The sequence below is a fragment of the Peromyscus maniculatus genome, chromosome 5 (assembly GCF_049852395.1).
Source record: "Peromyscus maniculatus bairdii isolate BWxNUB_F1_BW_parent chromosome 5, HU_Pman_BW_mat_3.1, whole genome shotgun sequence".
Lineage (NCBI taxonomy): Eukaryota > Metazoa > Chordata > Mammalia > Rodentia > Cricetidae > Peromyscus > Peromyscus maniculatus.
The window spans coordinates 114959756-114977139 of NC_134856.1; the positions used below are offsets into that span (position 1 = coordinate 114959756).

Sequence of the window (17384 nt, forward strand, 5' to 3'; positions counted from 1 at the left end):
GGCTGCCCAGTCTCCTGGGGATGCCTGAGAGACAGAAGCATTTTACATGCTGCCACCACATGTGGACCCATGAGGGAGTTAAATTCAAAGAGACATCCAAGAAACATCTGTGAGGTCCTTTGTTCACCCAAGTGCAGGACAAAGCGCCTTCTGTGTGCTCATTCACTCTCATGTCAGCACAAGAACATGGTCATAGCCACTTGGCAGACCAGCAGACAGATAAAGGGTGCATCTTGGTTGGTGCTAGAGCGGGTAGGAAGGGAAGGCCTGAGGGCTCTGGGTCTGGTCTCTGTGTGGCTTGGCTGGATTAGCGCTGTAGGATCTGACTGTGATTAGATCTCTGCTCTGTTGATGGGTAGTGACACCTTTTGTACCTCACAAGTGAATTGAGTCCCTCAGTATTTCATGTTTCATGGAGCTGTTGTAGCAGGAGAGCTATAAAGAATGGGAGCCTCTCTTCTTGAAGACAGCTTTGAGGTCTTTCATACATACACACAAAAGTCTAAATCCCTCCTCCTAGATGACCTCTAATGCCTGCTGATAGCTGATCCCTCCTCCCAGATGACCTCTACTCTAACCAAAGGTCCACTGTGTACAGCTAGGGAGGACGAGGTTATGGAGCTGTGAGGTCAGACCGGAAGGAACTTCCAGGTACACACCTAGCCCTGGAACTGGGGCGGCCATAAAACTGCACGAGCCACAGACTCAGCAGGCAGAGGGGAAGCTGTATGGAGAGGCCTCTTGAGGGAGCCTGAGTTCCTGCTCTGCATTGAGGCAACATGCCACTGACTGCAGCTGCCCTCTGCAGAGCTTGGGCCTCTGAGCAGGTGGGCTGGTGGCCAGGAGAGCAGCTCTTTGGAGCCTGGGTGAAGGGCTCTGGCTCCGTGGGATCAACCCTTGTCCCTAGACAGCGCCAGGAACTCCAGCCTTGGGAGTTCCCTAGAACTGGATGAAGGAGACTATCAGAGTCACTCTCATAAAATGCAGAGGCCGAGTATTATTCTGAGGCCATTGGTGTGTGCAGGACCTCACCAGACCTCCTGGCCTCTTTATGCTCAAAGCCCTAGGAGCTCTAGCACCATACAGGACACTGGCATAGGGCAGGTGGCTGGGCTGAGGGCAATGTTCAGTGCTGGCTGCCTAGGCTTCTTGGTGACATGGTAGGTATCCTTGAGTCCTATCTTCCTTCAAACCTACAGCTGGGCAACCTGGGCATACTTCTAGGGCCTCTTTCATAGAGACAGGGTGTGACAGGTGGGCATGGGGCAGACTGGGATTCAGAGTTCACCTAGGGGTGGGAGGAGGGTCCCTCTGGTTCTGACTCCATGTGTTTCCCATGACTTACGAGTTGACACATAGAACCACGATATTTTTCCACAGGTTCCGCGTCCCCACCACCTTCACGATGCACACTTTCTTGGGCCTCCTTGAAAGTTCTTTCTCTAGCTCTGCAAGAGACAGACCCAGGAGTTTGAGCAGGATAGGAGGTTCCAGACATGGCTACAACACAGCTTTGGTTTCCCTATCCATTTGAAAAGGAGAAAGTCTTTGCCTTTAAGCCAGGGGAGAGGGTCTAGGTTTATGTGTAGAAATGTGCTCATGCTACTCATGTGGCAGACAGATTTCCCATCACAACTAAAAGGGTGCAAAGCACACTGTCAGTGTTCATTTCTACCCAAGCTCAGACCAGGCACACACAGACAGGCACACTCCATTCATTTTGTCTCAACACATCACTCCATGATGGGACTAAACTACTAAGGCCTAAGTTAGGTCCTGCACATACAACAGGTGATTTCTTTCTGCTGGAAGCTGCTACTACCTGTGTCCATTACAGCTCAGAGGCCTGCAAAACTACAAGCTCAGATGCACCTTCATCTTGGGGAGATAGAATGTCTTAGGACTGAAGCTACACACAACTGTCTTTAGAGGATGCTAATGTCTGAAAGACAAATAAAAAGATATGTGTGTTTGTCTGTATACACACAGATACACAGATGCACGCACACACATTTGTGCATGCTTCAGTTAACAGTTGAAATGCTTTGGGGAATGGGGTATAGATCAGTGCTACAATCTGTGCCTAGGAGGCACGAAGCCCTAGGTTCCATTCCCAGAACTCAAAAATCAAAGTGTTTGGAAGTGGAACAAAATGGACAATGCATTAGGCTTAGCGATGTGACAGACTCTGAAGCTATGGGACTAAGGCTCTTGTGAGGCTCATCCTAGCCTCCCGTCTAACAGTGCTCCAGTGTCCCTCCAGCCTAGCTGGGAATTTGCTCAAGTCCTGGGGCTGGCCTGGCAATCTAATGGGAAAGATCAGGACGTGGGAAATGCCTCATGCGGAGGGACCTATGTGGTTACTACTTTGAGAGCAGTGCTCACACTCAGCCTTCTGGGCCTTTCTGCTTCCTAGCTGGCTTGTCCCTGTGGAGTCATCCTCTACTTAGAAGCTAAAACAGAAAGGATGCTTCCCAGGCCCATAAGGAACCCACGCCATTAAGACCACCAAGGTCATGAAAACAAGGAAAAACTGGGGAACTGTCAAGACCAGAGAAGGCGGTGGCCAGGTGATGGCAAACTGCACCCTGGAGCACGAGGGTGCTGTGGATATCACTCTGTATAGATAAAATGCTGATTGGCCAGTAGCCAGGCAGGAAGTATAGGCAGGACAAGCAGAGAAGAGAATTCTGGGAAGTGGAAGGCTGAGGTGGAGAGACACTGCCAGCCACTGCCATGAGGAAATGTTAAGATACCGGTAAGCCACAAGCCACGGGGCAACTTATAGATGAATAGAAATGGGTTGATTTAAGATATAAGAACAGTTAGCAAGAAGCCTGCCACGGCCATTACAGTTTATAAGTAATATAAGTCTCTATGTGTTTACTTGGTTGGGTCTGAGCGGCTGCCGGACTGGCGGGTGAGAGAGATTTGTCCTGACCGTGGGCCAGGCAGGACCAGAAAAACTCTAGCTACACTAGGGGCCAGTGATAAGAAAGCCAGCTCTGAGTAGAGGCTGGCACTTGGCTAACAACCGTGTATACTTGTGTCCAGTTTCCTAGTTTTGACAAATGTGCCATGGTAATATCAGACCTTAGCAATGGGGGAAACTGAGTCAGGAGTATAAACAAGCTCTGCACTGTCTCAACTTCCTGCATATGTGAACTAGTTTCAAAATAAGACATTTAAATTTTAAAAATGTCTGTGAGACTAGGGACTTGGAGGCACATACTACCCTCTTTGTGTGTCTGGGTTCGGAAGCCTTGGATTTAAATAACCACCATCAAAATTATCTGAAAAATTGTATCTGGACTGAACACATACACTTCTTGTTACTATTCCCTAAACAAAATAGTATAACAACTATTTTCCCAGCACTGGCCATCATGAGTAGCTCAGAGATCATCTAGTGTGCACAGGAGATTGTGTGTGGGCTCTTTACAAACACTATACCATTACATACAAGGAAGCTGAGCTCCTGTGAGTTTTGGCATCCTGGAGGTTGTGAAATAGTCCCTAGATGTGGAGTAACGACAGCTGCTGCTTCCTGCCTCCCTGAAGGATGCACCTCTCTAGGTCACATCCGTCCTGGATGTTCCAACTCTCCTTCTATTTCCTTTTTCACAAACCTCATTCATAACAGTTTGAAGGAAAAATAAACTTATTTTAAATAGGGAGCTAGTAGTCCAGTGAGCTATATGGTGGCATACACAATATCTCGTGAGTTTGAGGCCAGCCTGCTCTACACAGAGACTTCCAGGCCAGCCAGGTTTATATGGTGGGGTAAAAGAGGTGTGCACATGGGGGGGGGGTAGGACATTTAGACATTTCTTTTATTTAACTATTTTTGTTTAATGTTAAAGATGGGGTACTATTATGTTTCTCAGACTGGTCCCAAACTCATAGGTCAAGTGCTCCTCTGGCCTCAAGATTCATAAATTCTTGGGATTCTGAGCATATGCAATCATACTTAGCGCTAAATAAATTTTAGACTCAGTGTCGCCCCAGCCAGGACATAGAAAAGACAGAATAAATCTTTCCTATGACTGAAGGAGAATGTGCCAAGTTTCCAGAATGTTCTTCCTTTTCATATTTAGGGTGAGAATTTGGCATAGGCTAACATGGCTGGTATTCTGGCTGCCTCTCCACAGACCCTCTCAGCTCCAGAAGTCTCCTGACCTATTTCATCTCAGCAAAAACAGGCTAATTTGACTTATTGATGCCCTTTCTCTATGGTTAAAGAACAATACACTCATGAATCACTTAATGAGCAGGTCAGGGGATACAGTCTGAGAATTATGTCATCAGGCGATTCTGTCATTGTTTAAATATCACAGAGGGCTCACAGAACCCTAGACGATACCATTTGGCTTCTGGGTAGAGACATGGAAAACAGGAGATGCGTGAGGCTGTTGCCAGACTCACACAGTATACTGCATGGTAAGAAACACTTTAAAAGTACGGAAGCCATTCTAAAACGACAGTGAAAAGTATGGTTGAGTGGAGACACAAGCCACCAGTCTTCTCGTCGTTATTCGCTGTCTATCACTGTGTGCACCATCCTCCTAGAGAACTGGCAGTGCAGCCAGTGCACATCAGACCACCACCACAAGCAGGAGGAAATGCACCTCGCTCTATGACTCTCCACAGTGCTTTTAAAATGTCCTGCTCGGCGAAAAGTCTAGGGACCGGAGTTGTGTGTGTGTGGTCCTCTGGTGACAGACACTTTGGTGCACAGTGCAGGACTGTGTTTGTTAAAGAACTGTAAACATGACTGGTAGATACACTCAGACCCAGTGGTCTGGGTACTTTCACTGTTACAGACACATCAGAAGTCAGCTGTCATAGGCGCCCTTTCTCAGCAATCATCCAAGAAGGAAATTCAAACATCCGTTAGCATGTTTATATGAGTTTAAAGTTGTTTCTTTTTCAAAAGTGGTCCATATGCAGCTGCTAGTGTATTATTGCAGATGAACTAGTATGTCAAAGAAGCTATAGCAATTGTATTATGACCTGAGGGTTTTGTTTTGTTTTGTTGAAATAACATTAAACCCTAGAGCCCAGTCTAAGAATTGACTGTAGTCTACAGTGGTAATTGCATTATTCTAAAGGGAATTAAATTAACTTTTCCAGTACTATTGATATTTCGTCAGGGTCTCTGGTACTCATACCACTGGCCTATCATCAACAACATCAAACGGGGGCAGCTTCAAGTATTTTCTTCTGGGTATTCTAAATTGTAGGAAGCATCAGCTAACTGCTGAGACCCTGTGCGGTCACTGGAAACAAGGAGCTTCTTGTCTCTCTAGCCCAAACTTCTTGCATTAGGAGATGAAAGCAAACGGGTGCCTGGCAGCTGATAAGAAAGCATTGGGTTGCCTCTTTGGAGTCCGGAGCAGCGTGCCTCAGCCTTCGTGGCTCAGTGCTGTCAGAGGATTTCAAACTGAGACGCCGGCAGACTTAATGTTGACCCGCCAGGTGAGTCTATCCCTGTTCCACATTTCCTTGACCCCTGTGGTCAGTGCACAAGGTCTGGGAGCAGCGAGAGTCCCCCACCTGGGAAGGAGCTCATCTCTGTGTTTCTTTGAACCCCCTTGGAAGAGCTGCCCACAGTAATGGAGATCTCAGCTCCCTAAGGCTAACTCCGGTCTGAAAATATTGAATGGAGAATTCCAGAAATGAGAAACTCATAAATTATATTGTCATAATTGTTCTAGTTTTGTTATTAGTTGTTGTTAATCTCTTTTCTGCCTAATTTGTAAATTAAATGTTATTTTAGATATGCATTTGTAGGGAAAACCAAGCCTGTCAAAAGCTAGGCACTAGCCATGGTTCTAGGCACCAATGGGGGGTAGTCCTGACATATGCTAAGCCCTGAGGATATGACAGGGCTGGTGTGGATGCTTTGAGCTCTGGATGCAGGAGGCAGTGAAGAGGTCCTGGTCCCTCTATGTCTTCCAAAGGCCAGCAGAGAGGGAAGGCAGTTGGAAACATGCCCTGGGCAGCTCCCTGGGACTGAGAGCTTGGGTACATTTAGATTGCTTCCCCCATGAGGTTGCCCACAGAGGGCTCTGTAGAAGAGGTCCAATGACTCCTGCTGCCTGTAGACCTCTCTCCCCAGGGATAAGAAAAGGGCCACACATGCTAAATGATTACATGGGAGAAGCTATTCTGAACTAAGAAAGTTGGAGTCCCAGAGAAAACAGACACTTCCTTCCCCACGTGCTGGGCAGTTTTGCATACTGTTGGCTGAATGCATCTGGAGTGGGGGAGGGACAGAGAGCCAGGGTGAGTTAGCATCCCACAGTGACCACAATACAATGACACATCCCGGTGAAGGGTGAAACCTTTCTCCTCTTTGTTAGTCACCACGGGGGAGGGGGGAGGAATCACCTCTTACTTGGCCCCCTGCCTGAGACACAGAAGAGAGATAAGCCCCAACCAAACTTATAAGTTGGAGGAGAGCTAATATCACTTTCCAAAAATAGGGACATGAGTCAGTGTAATTAGGATTGAGAAAACAAGCTTTTCCCAGATAACATTTTAACCTGAAAGAAGTGGAGTGTGATGATTTAATTAGAAGGCCAGAGACAAACGTGCAATAAGACCTGAGGACAGAAGCTTACAGGAAGCTATGCATGGTCCAAACCAAGCTGGCCCAGTCCAAAGGGTTCCTTAATAGCATCCTTTCCCATAAGTCTCCATGGTTGCCCTATTCTCAACAGCACAAGAAAATCACTTTGGCTAGACTTCTTGGGTTCAACTCCCATTCTACTTAGTAGCCACCTGACCTCTGGCAAAGCACCTCAGCCTCTCAGTGTCATGGTCTCCTCATCTGCAAACAAGGAGCATCATAGTATCCCTTATAAATGTGCTACTGAGAAGAAATAGGTTCATATGCATTCCACATATATGATGGAACATTAAGAATGAGTTGCTCTTTGCACATCATTTAGAAGAGGATTGGCACATAGGCATTGTGTATTGTCTTGTTTACTGTCACGGCTCCTGAGAAAGGGGGCCTCAGATGCCCCTCTGAAGAGCCAGCATTCAGTGCTCTTCAAGTAGACCAGCCATGGCTTGCATCCTTCAGTCCTGGGAATTCAGAGCTTTTGGTTGGCCTGACTGTTCCTGGCTGAGCTGAAGGACTTGGTAGACTACATCACACCCAGCAAGTAGTTGTGGCTCAGCCTATGTGTCCTGGGCACAGGTAAAGATAGGTATGCTACCCTTGTTGAGCCCCTAGATCTTGAATGGGAGTCCAATAAGGATGCTCAAAGCTCTTAAGATACAGGTTGCTCATACTTCTCCCCACCCCCAATGGAAATGGGGACCTGCAGGGTTCGTTCTCTTGCCTGGCACAGGTTCTCACATGTGTCTCAAAGCCAGGCTTACCTAGTCACTTTGGCTACAGCCACTTGCTACTACCCTATATCCTCTGCTTCATTGCTTTATCCCTCCTACTGAATGCACATCTAAGACCCTCCTGTATATGTAACCCATCTCTGAGCTCCCTAAGAGTCAAGCCTAGCCTGCTTCCTTCTTTGTTCTCCCATAGTGTCGGGTGCCATCAGATGCTTAATAAGTGTCTATATTCTGAATGAATGGTCATCACATGATTCTAGTCATTGGGAAAGTCTAGTCTTATTCAGAATTCATAATATCTCTCTGTCTCTCTCTCTCTCTCTCTCTCTCTCTCTCTCTCTCTCTCTCTCTCTCTCTCTCTCTTTCTTACTTTCCTTGGGGATTTTATGAAGCATATAGGTTTTCATGTTAAAATGGTGGATCAAAGCTGCCATTTTCCAAAGGGACTCTCTAGGTCCCTTGCATTATTCTCTTCTAGAGCGTACTACACATGCACATTCCTAGGGCTTCTTTCACATCCTCTAGGTCAGCATCTTGGCATGTCAGGGAGGAGCCAGGAACCTGGCTGTGAAGAACTTCCTGGTGACATTTACGGGCTCCCAGCTTGAAAGCCCCACTTAGCTTGGCTGATGCCCTGATTCACAAGAATTCTATGGATCTGAACCACTCTACAAAAATAGTTCATGTTTCCATTTCTTCCCTTGACCAACAAATAGGTCATGGCCATAAATAGATAATGGCAGCCCTTGGAAGATCATATTCAAGAAGAGAGGTCACTTACACCATCCATACCTCAAACCAAGGCTTTCAACATGGTAGGCTGTCAGGAAAGGAGGTGCTGGGTATCACACAGCTGAATATGCCCGATAAAGATGGGTATGTATCCAACTTGCACCCTGCTTTTGGTTTTGTATGGGCTCTAAGGAGCATGATGAGTGTACAAAGAAACTAGCTCCCAAAGTCGAGAGAATCTGAGTTTATTTTTTATTTTATTTATTCAGTTTATTTCACTTTCAGACTGCAGCAGCCACTGCTGCCTTTCCAAACCTTGGCCAACCATGTGGGCACAGGATCCCAGACCAAACACTAGCTAGGACAGTTCTGCCAGACGAGACCGGCCCTCAGGCACCCTGGCCAGCCGTAGTGTACTTACCGGGCATCACTCCCTTGATGTCGCTCTCAGGGCTCACACAGTTCTTCTGTGTGATGTACAGGATCAGCTTCTTTGCTGCCTCAAACTGCTGGGTAGCCATTAGCCATCGGAGAGACTCGGGGAATATCCTTCAAAGACATAAAGGGAGCGGCTGAACGGCTGCCATTCTGTTTCACTGCAGTTATGTGTTATTGGGACAGTCAGGGTGGGCTCTGGTAAGAGGTGAACCATGATGACCTGACCCCTGCCTTGCCAGCTCACAGGCATCTTGAAATGGATATAGCAGATGGAAACAGTGGATATTGTTATGATCTGAATGTTGGTTCCTTTATCCCCAAATGAAAAGCTATAATAAAATATATTTCAAATTATAGGCATTTTTAAAGATAATCAAAATTAATGTTTACTGGTCTGTATTAAAAATTAATTTGGTGCCGGGCGGTGGTGGCGCACGCCTTTAATCCCAGCACTCGGGAGGCAGAGCCAGGTGGATCTCTGTGAGTTCGAGGCCAGCCTGGTCTACCAAGTGAGTTCCAGGAAAGGCGCAAAGCTACACAGAGAAACCCTGTCTCGAAAAACCAAAAAAAAAAAAAAAAAAAAAAAAAAAAAAAAAAAAAAAATTAATTTGGCTAACAGAACTTGAATAAGTAGAAACACCCAAAAATGCTATCCGTAAAATGTGCCATTTTTAAGTCAGATCTTTTCTTCATATAGAAATAATAGAACAAATGCTAATGCCCATGGTTTAAATTCCATTTTGCTGGTGTATTCGGATGTAGTGTCTTTTCTTAATTTACTGAGATTGTAGATAATTAACATTTATTTTTTTTCCCCTCAATGTATGGACTTAAAACCTTAAAATGCAACATAAGTATCAGTGTAGCCACATCTGTATTTGATTCCAGTATCCTGTGAGTTGTGTTAGGACCTCTTCTTGCCTTTATTAATCTGATAGTGCAGGTTACTTTGTAGATTGTAAAACCTTAAAATATACAACAGTGGGGGGAAGGGTCAAAGTAACATTATTTATACCCAGTGCTCATGGACACTAACCCCATGGCAGGGAATCAAAGTCATAAATCCATGGTGTTTGAGCAGCATCATTTTGTTCAAATCAAAATGTTGTATACAAAGCAGCCATCTTTGTTCTCAGAATTTCCCAGGAGAACAGTGCTGGGCCCAGGGTACACCTGACCTCAGGAAAAGATTCATTCTTTCTTCCTTCCTTCCTTTCTTCCTTCCTTCCTTCCTTCCTTCCTTCCTTCCTTCCTTCCTTCCTTCCTTCCTTCCTTCCTTCCTTCCTCCCTCCCTCCCTCCCTCCCTCCCTCCCTCCCTCCCTCCCTCTCTCTCTCTCTCTCTCTCTCTCTCTTTCTCTCTCTCTCTCTTTGAGACAGGGTTTCTCTGTGTAGCTTTGTGCCTTTCCTGGAACTCACTCTGTAGCCCAGGCTGGCCTCGAACTCACAGAGATCTGCCTGGCTCTGCCTCCCAAGTGCTGGGATTAAAGGCATGCGCCACCACCGCCCGGCTAAGGTTCTTCTTCTTGTCCAGGCTTCAGAACCATTGGCAGAGAGCAAACTGCACTCAGTAGGCATGGTTCAGTGGATTGCAAATTGTCAGGCCTCTGGGACACTGTATTATCCCTAATAGCCATTCAGTCTTTAGCTCATCTTCGTCATCCCTAAAGGTTAGGTCCTCAGACAACAGGGTCTGCAAAGTTAAAATGATTCTACCTTACGGTCTTTTCGGATTGCAAGGCTTGAAGGATTAGGTTTGGACTGCAGGCATGGTGGTCCTTCATGTTTGAAGAAATGGGTGTGGCCTCTCATGAGCTCAGACTCTTGCTAGGCACCAAATGATTCCACCCCCCCCCTTTTTTTCTGATGTGAACTGAGCATTGTCACTATAGGTCTGTCTTTGATGGACCTACTCTTGATTTCAAGTCTTATGGAGGGAAACCTCTGTAAAAGTGGTAAATAAGGTCAAGTGCAGATACACACTCAACTTAACGGGCGGCATGGATCAGACCCTGCGTGTCTGACATAGGATGGGGCAGGCAACAGCTGGGGCTCAGAGGAGAGGCAGAGCCCTTCTGGATCTTTCAGAAAATAAGCGAGTGCCGGTTCAGCTCAGGGTGCTGTGTGATGTGTGTGGGGACAGGACCCAGAGGGAGGTATTGGGGTATGAAACTGTATACTAGGTTTGAGGAGTTGTAAGCTGGTAAAGCAGCAGGCTGGGTATGAAATGGGAAGAGAAGAGGTGAAAGGGGAGGAGAGGGAGAGGAAGACAAAGGAGGAAGGACATAGAGACACTCATGGTAGGGGATGTAAGGACCAGCAGCCACAGGATCAGGGTGAAGGGAAATCAGGACGGCACTCTCTCAGGAGAGACAGGTGGGCTCACACCAGCCACACACTTGCCTCCAACAGCAGGCAATCCTGCAAACCACCTTCCATCACCAGACTGGTGACTGCAGGCACTGTCCTACCAGTTTCACAGGCCAAGCTTCTGATAATGCCCCACTGTTTACTCATTTGACAGCTGGGAAAGTTCAGGCTGAGAATATCCATGAGCATTGCTCAGGACACTCAGCTATCAGATGACAGACAGACTGGATGAGTTGAGAGCTTACTTCCTTAACCTTAGACACAGCAAAGCAGTACGCCAAGTCATCCAGACAGCTGATGCTGGAAAGTACTGTCCTTATGAGGATTTTCTAGGGTTATACAGAAAGGCACAAGCCCCAGGGTGCATGCACCAAACACTTAGGTTTTAAGATGTATTCAAATGTATATAGCAAAGTCATAAAGAACTGAGCTGTGCCTCATGGGAAGGCCCAGGATCTTGTCAGTTTGGATAACATGGTGGGAAGTTTATGGAATTTCTTGGACACATGTATGATGTAATAACACTCTAAAGTTTAAAAACCCAGATGAGCATGGAGGCTTACTTCTATAATCCCAGGACTCAGAAGGCTGAGACCCTTTGAGTACTGGGAGAACCGCTTTGAGTTCAAGGCCACTGGGGCTACCCAGTGAACCTCAGGCCAGCCTGCAATACAGAGTATGACCCCATCTCAAAAATCCAAACCTGGCCACAGCTTGGGACCTGGGAGGGACATATCTCTAAAGTTCAGAGACAGAATATTTCAATCAAAAATAACAAAACCACATGAGGCAGATAAAATCCACATCTGCCCAGTGTAGCTCATGCTTGAAAGGCCACGAAGCAGAAATAAGTAAAAGGATCTCTGATTTGGGTGGCATGGAAGTTGCATGATCAGTTTATTGGAAATAAACTCTTGGTGGAAGAGCACTCAGAGCTGACTCAGAGGAGTTAATTCTAGGAGAGGAAGCTCCTGGTAATGTTGGGTCAGGCTGTGGGGAACAGAGAGGGCTAGCAGTCATACCCTGGGAAAGGTGGCAGTCGGTGATAGGTGTGCAGAGACATTCCAACTCCTCTGGTGGGCACAGGAGCCTCACACACAACAGGTGCCCCTGATATATCCCACTGTCTTAACACAGGACCCTGGTGATGCCCAAGAGTGGCAAAGTGGCAAAACTAATTTCAGTACCAGACAAGGATCTCTGTTTGGCATGTATCCATATGGTCAATGACCTCAACCCATCCTTTCCACTCTAGTATTGACATCCTGTTATGCACCAATACTAGCACAGGTAGATTTGGAATTTGGCCTTTAGAATTCTTTCAATATGATTCATGTTTTTGGTCTTTGTCTTCCTCCCCCCCTCCCCTCCTCCTCCTCCCCCTGCCCCTCATCCTCCTCCTTTTTTTTTTTTTTTTTTTTTTTTTTTTTTTTTTTTTTTGAGACAGGGTTTCTCTGTATAGCTTTGGAGCCTGTCCTGGAACTTACTCTGTAGACCAGGCTGGCCTCAAACTCACAGAGATCCACTTGTCTCTGCCTCCCGAGTGCTGGGATTAAAGGTATGTGCCACCACTGCCTGGCTGTTTTTGGTATTCTTGAAAAGCAGAATTAGGGCTGGTGAGATAGCTCATCAGGTAAAGACGCTAGCCACCAAGACTGAGGATCTGAATCCTAGCCTTGTGACCTGCATGGTGGAAAGAGAGAACCAATTCCTGCAAATTGTCTTCTGACTTCCACATGTTCAACACACACACACACACACACACATACATACACACACACACACACACAGAGAGAGAGAGAGAGAGAGAGACAGAGACAGAGATAGAGAGATAGAGAGAGACACACAGAGAGAAATCAATTTCTAAATGATTTATTTTGTATTTATGTATATGCATTTGCCTGTGTGAGTTTACATACATCATATGCATGCAGGTGCCTGTGGAGGCCAGGGGGTATCAGATACCCTGCACTGGAGCTATAGGCTATTGTGAGCCACCTAATGTAGAAACTGGAACTGAACATGTATACTCTGCAAGAGCAGTAAGTGCTCTTAACCACAGAGTTATCTCTCCAACTCTCTCTATTTTTTTTTTTTTTTAAAGCGGGACAACTATGTTTTAGAAAGATCTTGCACCAAACAGTGAAGGGTGGTCCTAAAGCTTTATATGGAAACTTTATGTGGTGCTCTTTGATGCTACTGTATCAAGAGAGAAAATGTTCTCCCTGGTAGGTTTGTTCTCTGTTTCTCTGTCCCTCTCCCTTCTCTTCCTCCCCGTCCCTCTTCTTTCCTAAGGTGGTCCAACCAGGCAGCCCAGGCTTAACTAGAACTCAGGGCAAACCTCCTGCCTCAGCATCCTGAGAGCTGGGATTATAGGCTTACACTACCACTCCCTTCTGTTTCTTTAAGCTCAATGGGAGCATTTAGCTTAGGCAACCTCTTCCTGTGCCTGCCTCAGCTCATATATGGCAGAACATGGTAACTTATGATTTGACAGAAGTAACAGGTTTCTAACACACATTGCCATTCTCCTCTCTCTCCTGGAGTGCATCTGAACTAAGCTTAGGCCTGCTTTTAGACTGCAGTCATTAGCTGTGGAAATGTCCAGTGAAATCAGCAGTTAAAAATTGGTACACGGAACAAGCGTCCTTCTCCTCCACTTGAATGTCAGCACAGGTCCAGGACAGAATTGAGAGAATCTTGGGAGAGATTAAAGGGATTTCTCTCAGGCGAAGAGGGGTCTGGACATTACAGGCATGCAGAGAGACCCTATGGTAAAGATGAAAAGAATTTCCAGATTGGAAGCAGACTAAGAAGCACTGGTCTTAATGGAGATCAAGACGAAGAAAGAAGTATGCTGTTCAAGTGCACCTGCACTCATGGCTGGGATCCCTCCGAGGACGCTAGGATAGGGATAAACAGGACAGAGTGGACCAAAGCCTAAGGCTTACACTGCCCCTTCCTGCTGACAATGCCTTGCAGCAGGTGCTTCAAGAGTACAGCAATTAATTTGAATAATCTGTGATTGAGTTCTCTGTTCTGTTTTGATTCTTTCTTTCTTTTTTTTCTGGTGCTGGGGGCGTTTCCTAACTGGTCACCAGTTATCTGTGTGGGATGTGTGCAGATTGATGGCTTGCAAATGACTTCCTTGTAGTGTTACGTCTTTATTTGATCCAAAGAAGCACCTATGACTCTCAAGTAGTCCGTGTGCTTTCCAAGTCTCAAGTCTGAGATGAAATAACTGGAAAGGATGTAAATAGAATTTGGGGTAGATTGATGTGAAGGTAGTAATTAGAGTAGATCACAGGCTTTTCAGTTTTCAGAAATTTGCAATAAAGGAAATTTTGTTATTATAAATTTTAGTAATATATACAACTGATTAAAATTTTTAAAAATTGGTACATGGTACTATAAGGCTGATCATTTGCCCTTAAAGTTTAAAAGTAGGGCTGGAGAGATGGCTCAGTGGTTAAGAGCACTGACTGTTCTTCCAGAGGTCCTGAGTTCAATTCCCAGCACCCACATGGTGGCTCACAACCATCTGTAATGAGATCTGGTGCCCTCTTCTGGCCTGTAAGCATGCATGTAGGCAGAACACTGTGTACATAATAAATAAATAAATCTTATAAAAAAAAAAAAAAAAAAAAAAAAAAAAAAAAAAAAAAAAAAAAAAAAAAGAAAAAATAAAGTTTAAAAGTAATAATTTTCTTGTCCAATGGGAGAATCTAGTATCTCCAAGCTTCCTATCTGGGCAGCCTTTTTTACTTATTAACATGCATTTACTATATAAAAGAATCGATTTCATTATAACATTTTCATTAATGTATATCATATATTTGATTATACCTCCCATCATCCTCTCATATTATCTCCCACTGTCCTTTTCCCAAGTAGTTTCTTTCTGTTTTCATGTCTTACATACCTATTTCTAAATCTAGATTTTATAGATGAGAGAAAATATGTCTTTCTGTGTCTGCCTTATTTCACTTAACATGATGACTTCCAATTTTAGTCACTTTCTTGCAAATATCATAACTTCATTCTTTTTATGGCTAAATAAAACTCCATTGTGTATATACATCACATATTCTTTATCTGTTCACCCCTTGATGGGCGCCTTGGCTGATTCCATATCTTGGCTATTGTGAACAGTACTACTATAATCATGGATGTCCATATCTCTGTGTTCACTGACTTAGTCCTTCTGGTATATATACCCAGGAGTGATAATAGCTGTGCATGGGTAGCTTTGTAAGGAACCCCCTATGATTCTAATAGTTGTGTGGGCTGCTTTTTTGAGGCTTCATTAAATACACATTCTGGTGAGAGGCCAGTTGGGCAATTCTCTGAGTAAAAAGCATGTGTGTCCTGCTTAATTCACTGTACTAGGACATTTACTCATAAATAAAATACAGAAAGGAAATAAAACTGATTGCTAATGCTTTATTAAATTAGTTGTACCCTTAAGCCATTTCTTTATTTGTTTTGTGAAGTATTTGGTTTTAGGGCGATACCTGTGTACACAAACATGCCTTCCTGTCTGTGATTCAACTGGGACATCATTCACAGAATAAACACGCATGGAGCAGTTGGAGTCATTATGGCGAAGAGCTACATTTTGGGCCCCAAGAAGTTATTTTTTGGGAAGGAAAGAATGCTAAATACATACTGTAGTCTGGGACCTCTATTAAGCAGACTAACAAGAAGGACACAAAGTCTAGCCCAGAGAGGAAGCAGGGCCAATAAAACTTTGTGGAGTGACCTTTCCATATGTGTACATGAAATGACTATAGGCGGAGCTTGGGCTACTTCTGATTGAAGAGGGGACTCTAGTTGTAGATTCTCTGGATTGATCAAGTACAGGACAGTTAAAAAAAAAAAACTCTAGAGAGGACAGCTAAAAAACTCTTTGTTTTCAAAAGAAAACAAAGGAACAGTAACCAAGCTAAAGACCGAAATGGAATTAAAACAACTGGCAGTTATTCAAAGGTGTCCAGTGCTCTTCACAAACTGAGGCCCCATAATTCCCTGAAAACATGGTGGTGGAAATACATCAGGATTTCCATGAATCTGTGGCACAAGGTTAGTAAAATGACACAGAAGCCTCAGCAGGCCAGATCCCCCACGTTATCTGTTGAGATCTGGGGCTAAATGTCACCTCTGAAAGGTAGAATTATGTCACACTGTGCACAGCATCCTCACAGTGCTGCAGGCTCAGGCCACGCAGTGCACAACATCCTCATGGTGCTACAGGTCAGGGCACACAGTGCACAGCATCCTCACAGTGCTGCAGGCTCAGGGCACACAGTGCACAGCATCCTCACAGTGCTGCAGATCAGATCACACAGTGCCCAGCATCCTCACAGTGCTGCAGGTCAGGGCACAGTGCCCAGCATCCTCACAGTGCTGCAGCTCAGATCACACAGTGCTCAGCATCCTCACAGTGTTACAGGTCAGGGCACACAGTATATAGCATCTTCACAGCGCTGCAGGTCAGGGCACACAGGGCACACAGCATCCTCACAGTGCTGCAGGTCAGGGCACAAAATGCACAGCATCCTCACAGTGCTGCAGGTCAGGGCACACAGTGCACAGCATCCTCACAGTGCTGCAGGTCAGAGCACACAGTGCTCAGCATCCTCACAGTGTTACAGGTCAGGGCACACAGTATATAGCATCCTCACAGTGCTGCAGATTCAGGGCACAGTGCACAGCATCCTCAGGGTGCTGCAGGTCAGGGCACATAGTGCACAGCATCCTCACAGTGCTGCAGGTCAGGGCACACAGTGCACAGCATCCTCAGGGTGCTGCAGGTCAGGGCACACAGTACAGAGCATCCTCACAGTGCTGCAGGTCAGGGCACAGTGCCCAGCATCCTCAGGGTGCTGCAGGTCAGGGCACATAGTGCACAGCATCCTCACAGTGCTACAGGCTCAGAGCACACAGTACACAAGCATTCTCAGGGTGCTGCAGGTTCAGGTAGGGCACATGAAGCCTTTTTACAGTAGACCCATTCTGAATACACAGGGCTTGACATAACCCTAAATGTTCCTCTGTTCATGTTTTCATCGGATAAAGACTTGGAATTCAGCTCCCATGCAGACACCTACAATCTGCAACCTTGTATGCAGCTGGTGTTCATCCACCCACATACCTGAGCTAATATTTGCCACTTTCTCCCTCCTTCTCCTTTTTTTGAAAACCTATGTGTGGAAGTGATCATCAGGCCACAGAAACCGAACAGCACAGAGGATGTTAAATGTGCAGCGCTGTATGGGGAGCTGATTTGACATCTTCAGCAAGTGAGAAAGAAAATGTGGTGTCCAAACAGGCAAAGTGGTACAGGCCTGAAATCTCAGCACCTGCCAGGCTGAGACAGGGCGATTGCAAGCTCGAGGCCAGCTTGGATTACAATAGGGGGTTCCCTGCCAGCCTGGATAATTTAGCAAGACCTTGTCTAAAACTATAAACTATAAAGGAGC

General features: G+C 45.6%; 1 protein-coding gene across 5 annotated transcripts in view; it reads right to left on the reverse strand.

Annotated features, from left to right (window-relative positions):
• Slc22a23 (solute carrier family 22 member 23) overlaps positions 1-17384 on the reverse strand; it is a 174017-nt gene that overhangs the window by 16923 nt on the left and 139710 nt on the right. For all 5 annotated transcript variants that reach the window (XR_013051552.1, XR_013051553.1, XM_076573158.1 and 2 more), the window contains 2 exons: positions 8519-8646; positions 1346-1448 (listed from right to left, as the gene is read on the reverse strand). Coding sequence is in view for 3 of the 5 variants with exons in the window: in XM_076573158.1 (XP_076429273.1) it covers positions 1346-1448; positions 8519-8646 (231 nt within the window). In the remaining 2 variants the exon portion in view is untranslated. The remainder of the gene's footprint in view (positions 1-1345; positions 1449-8518; positions 8647-17384) is intronic.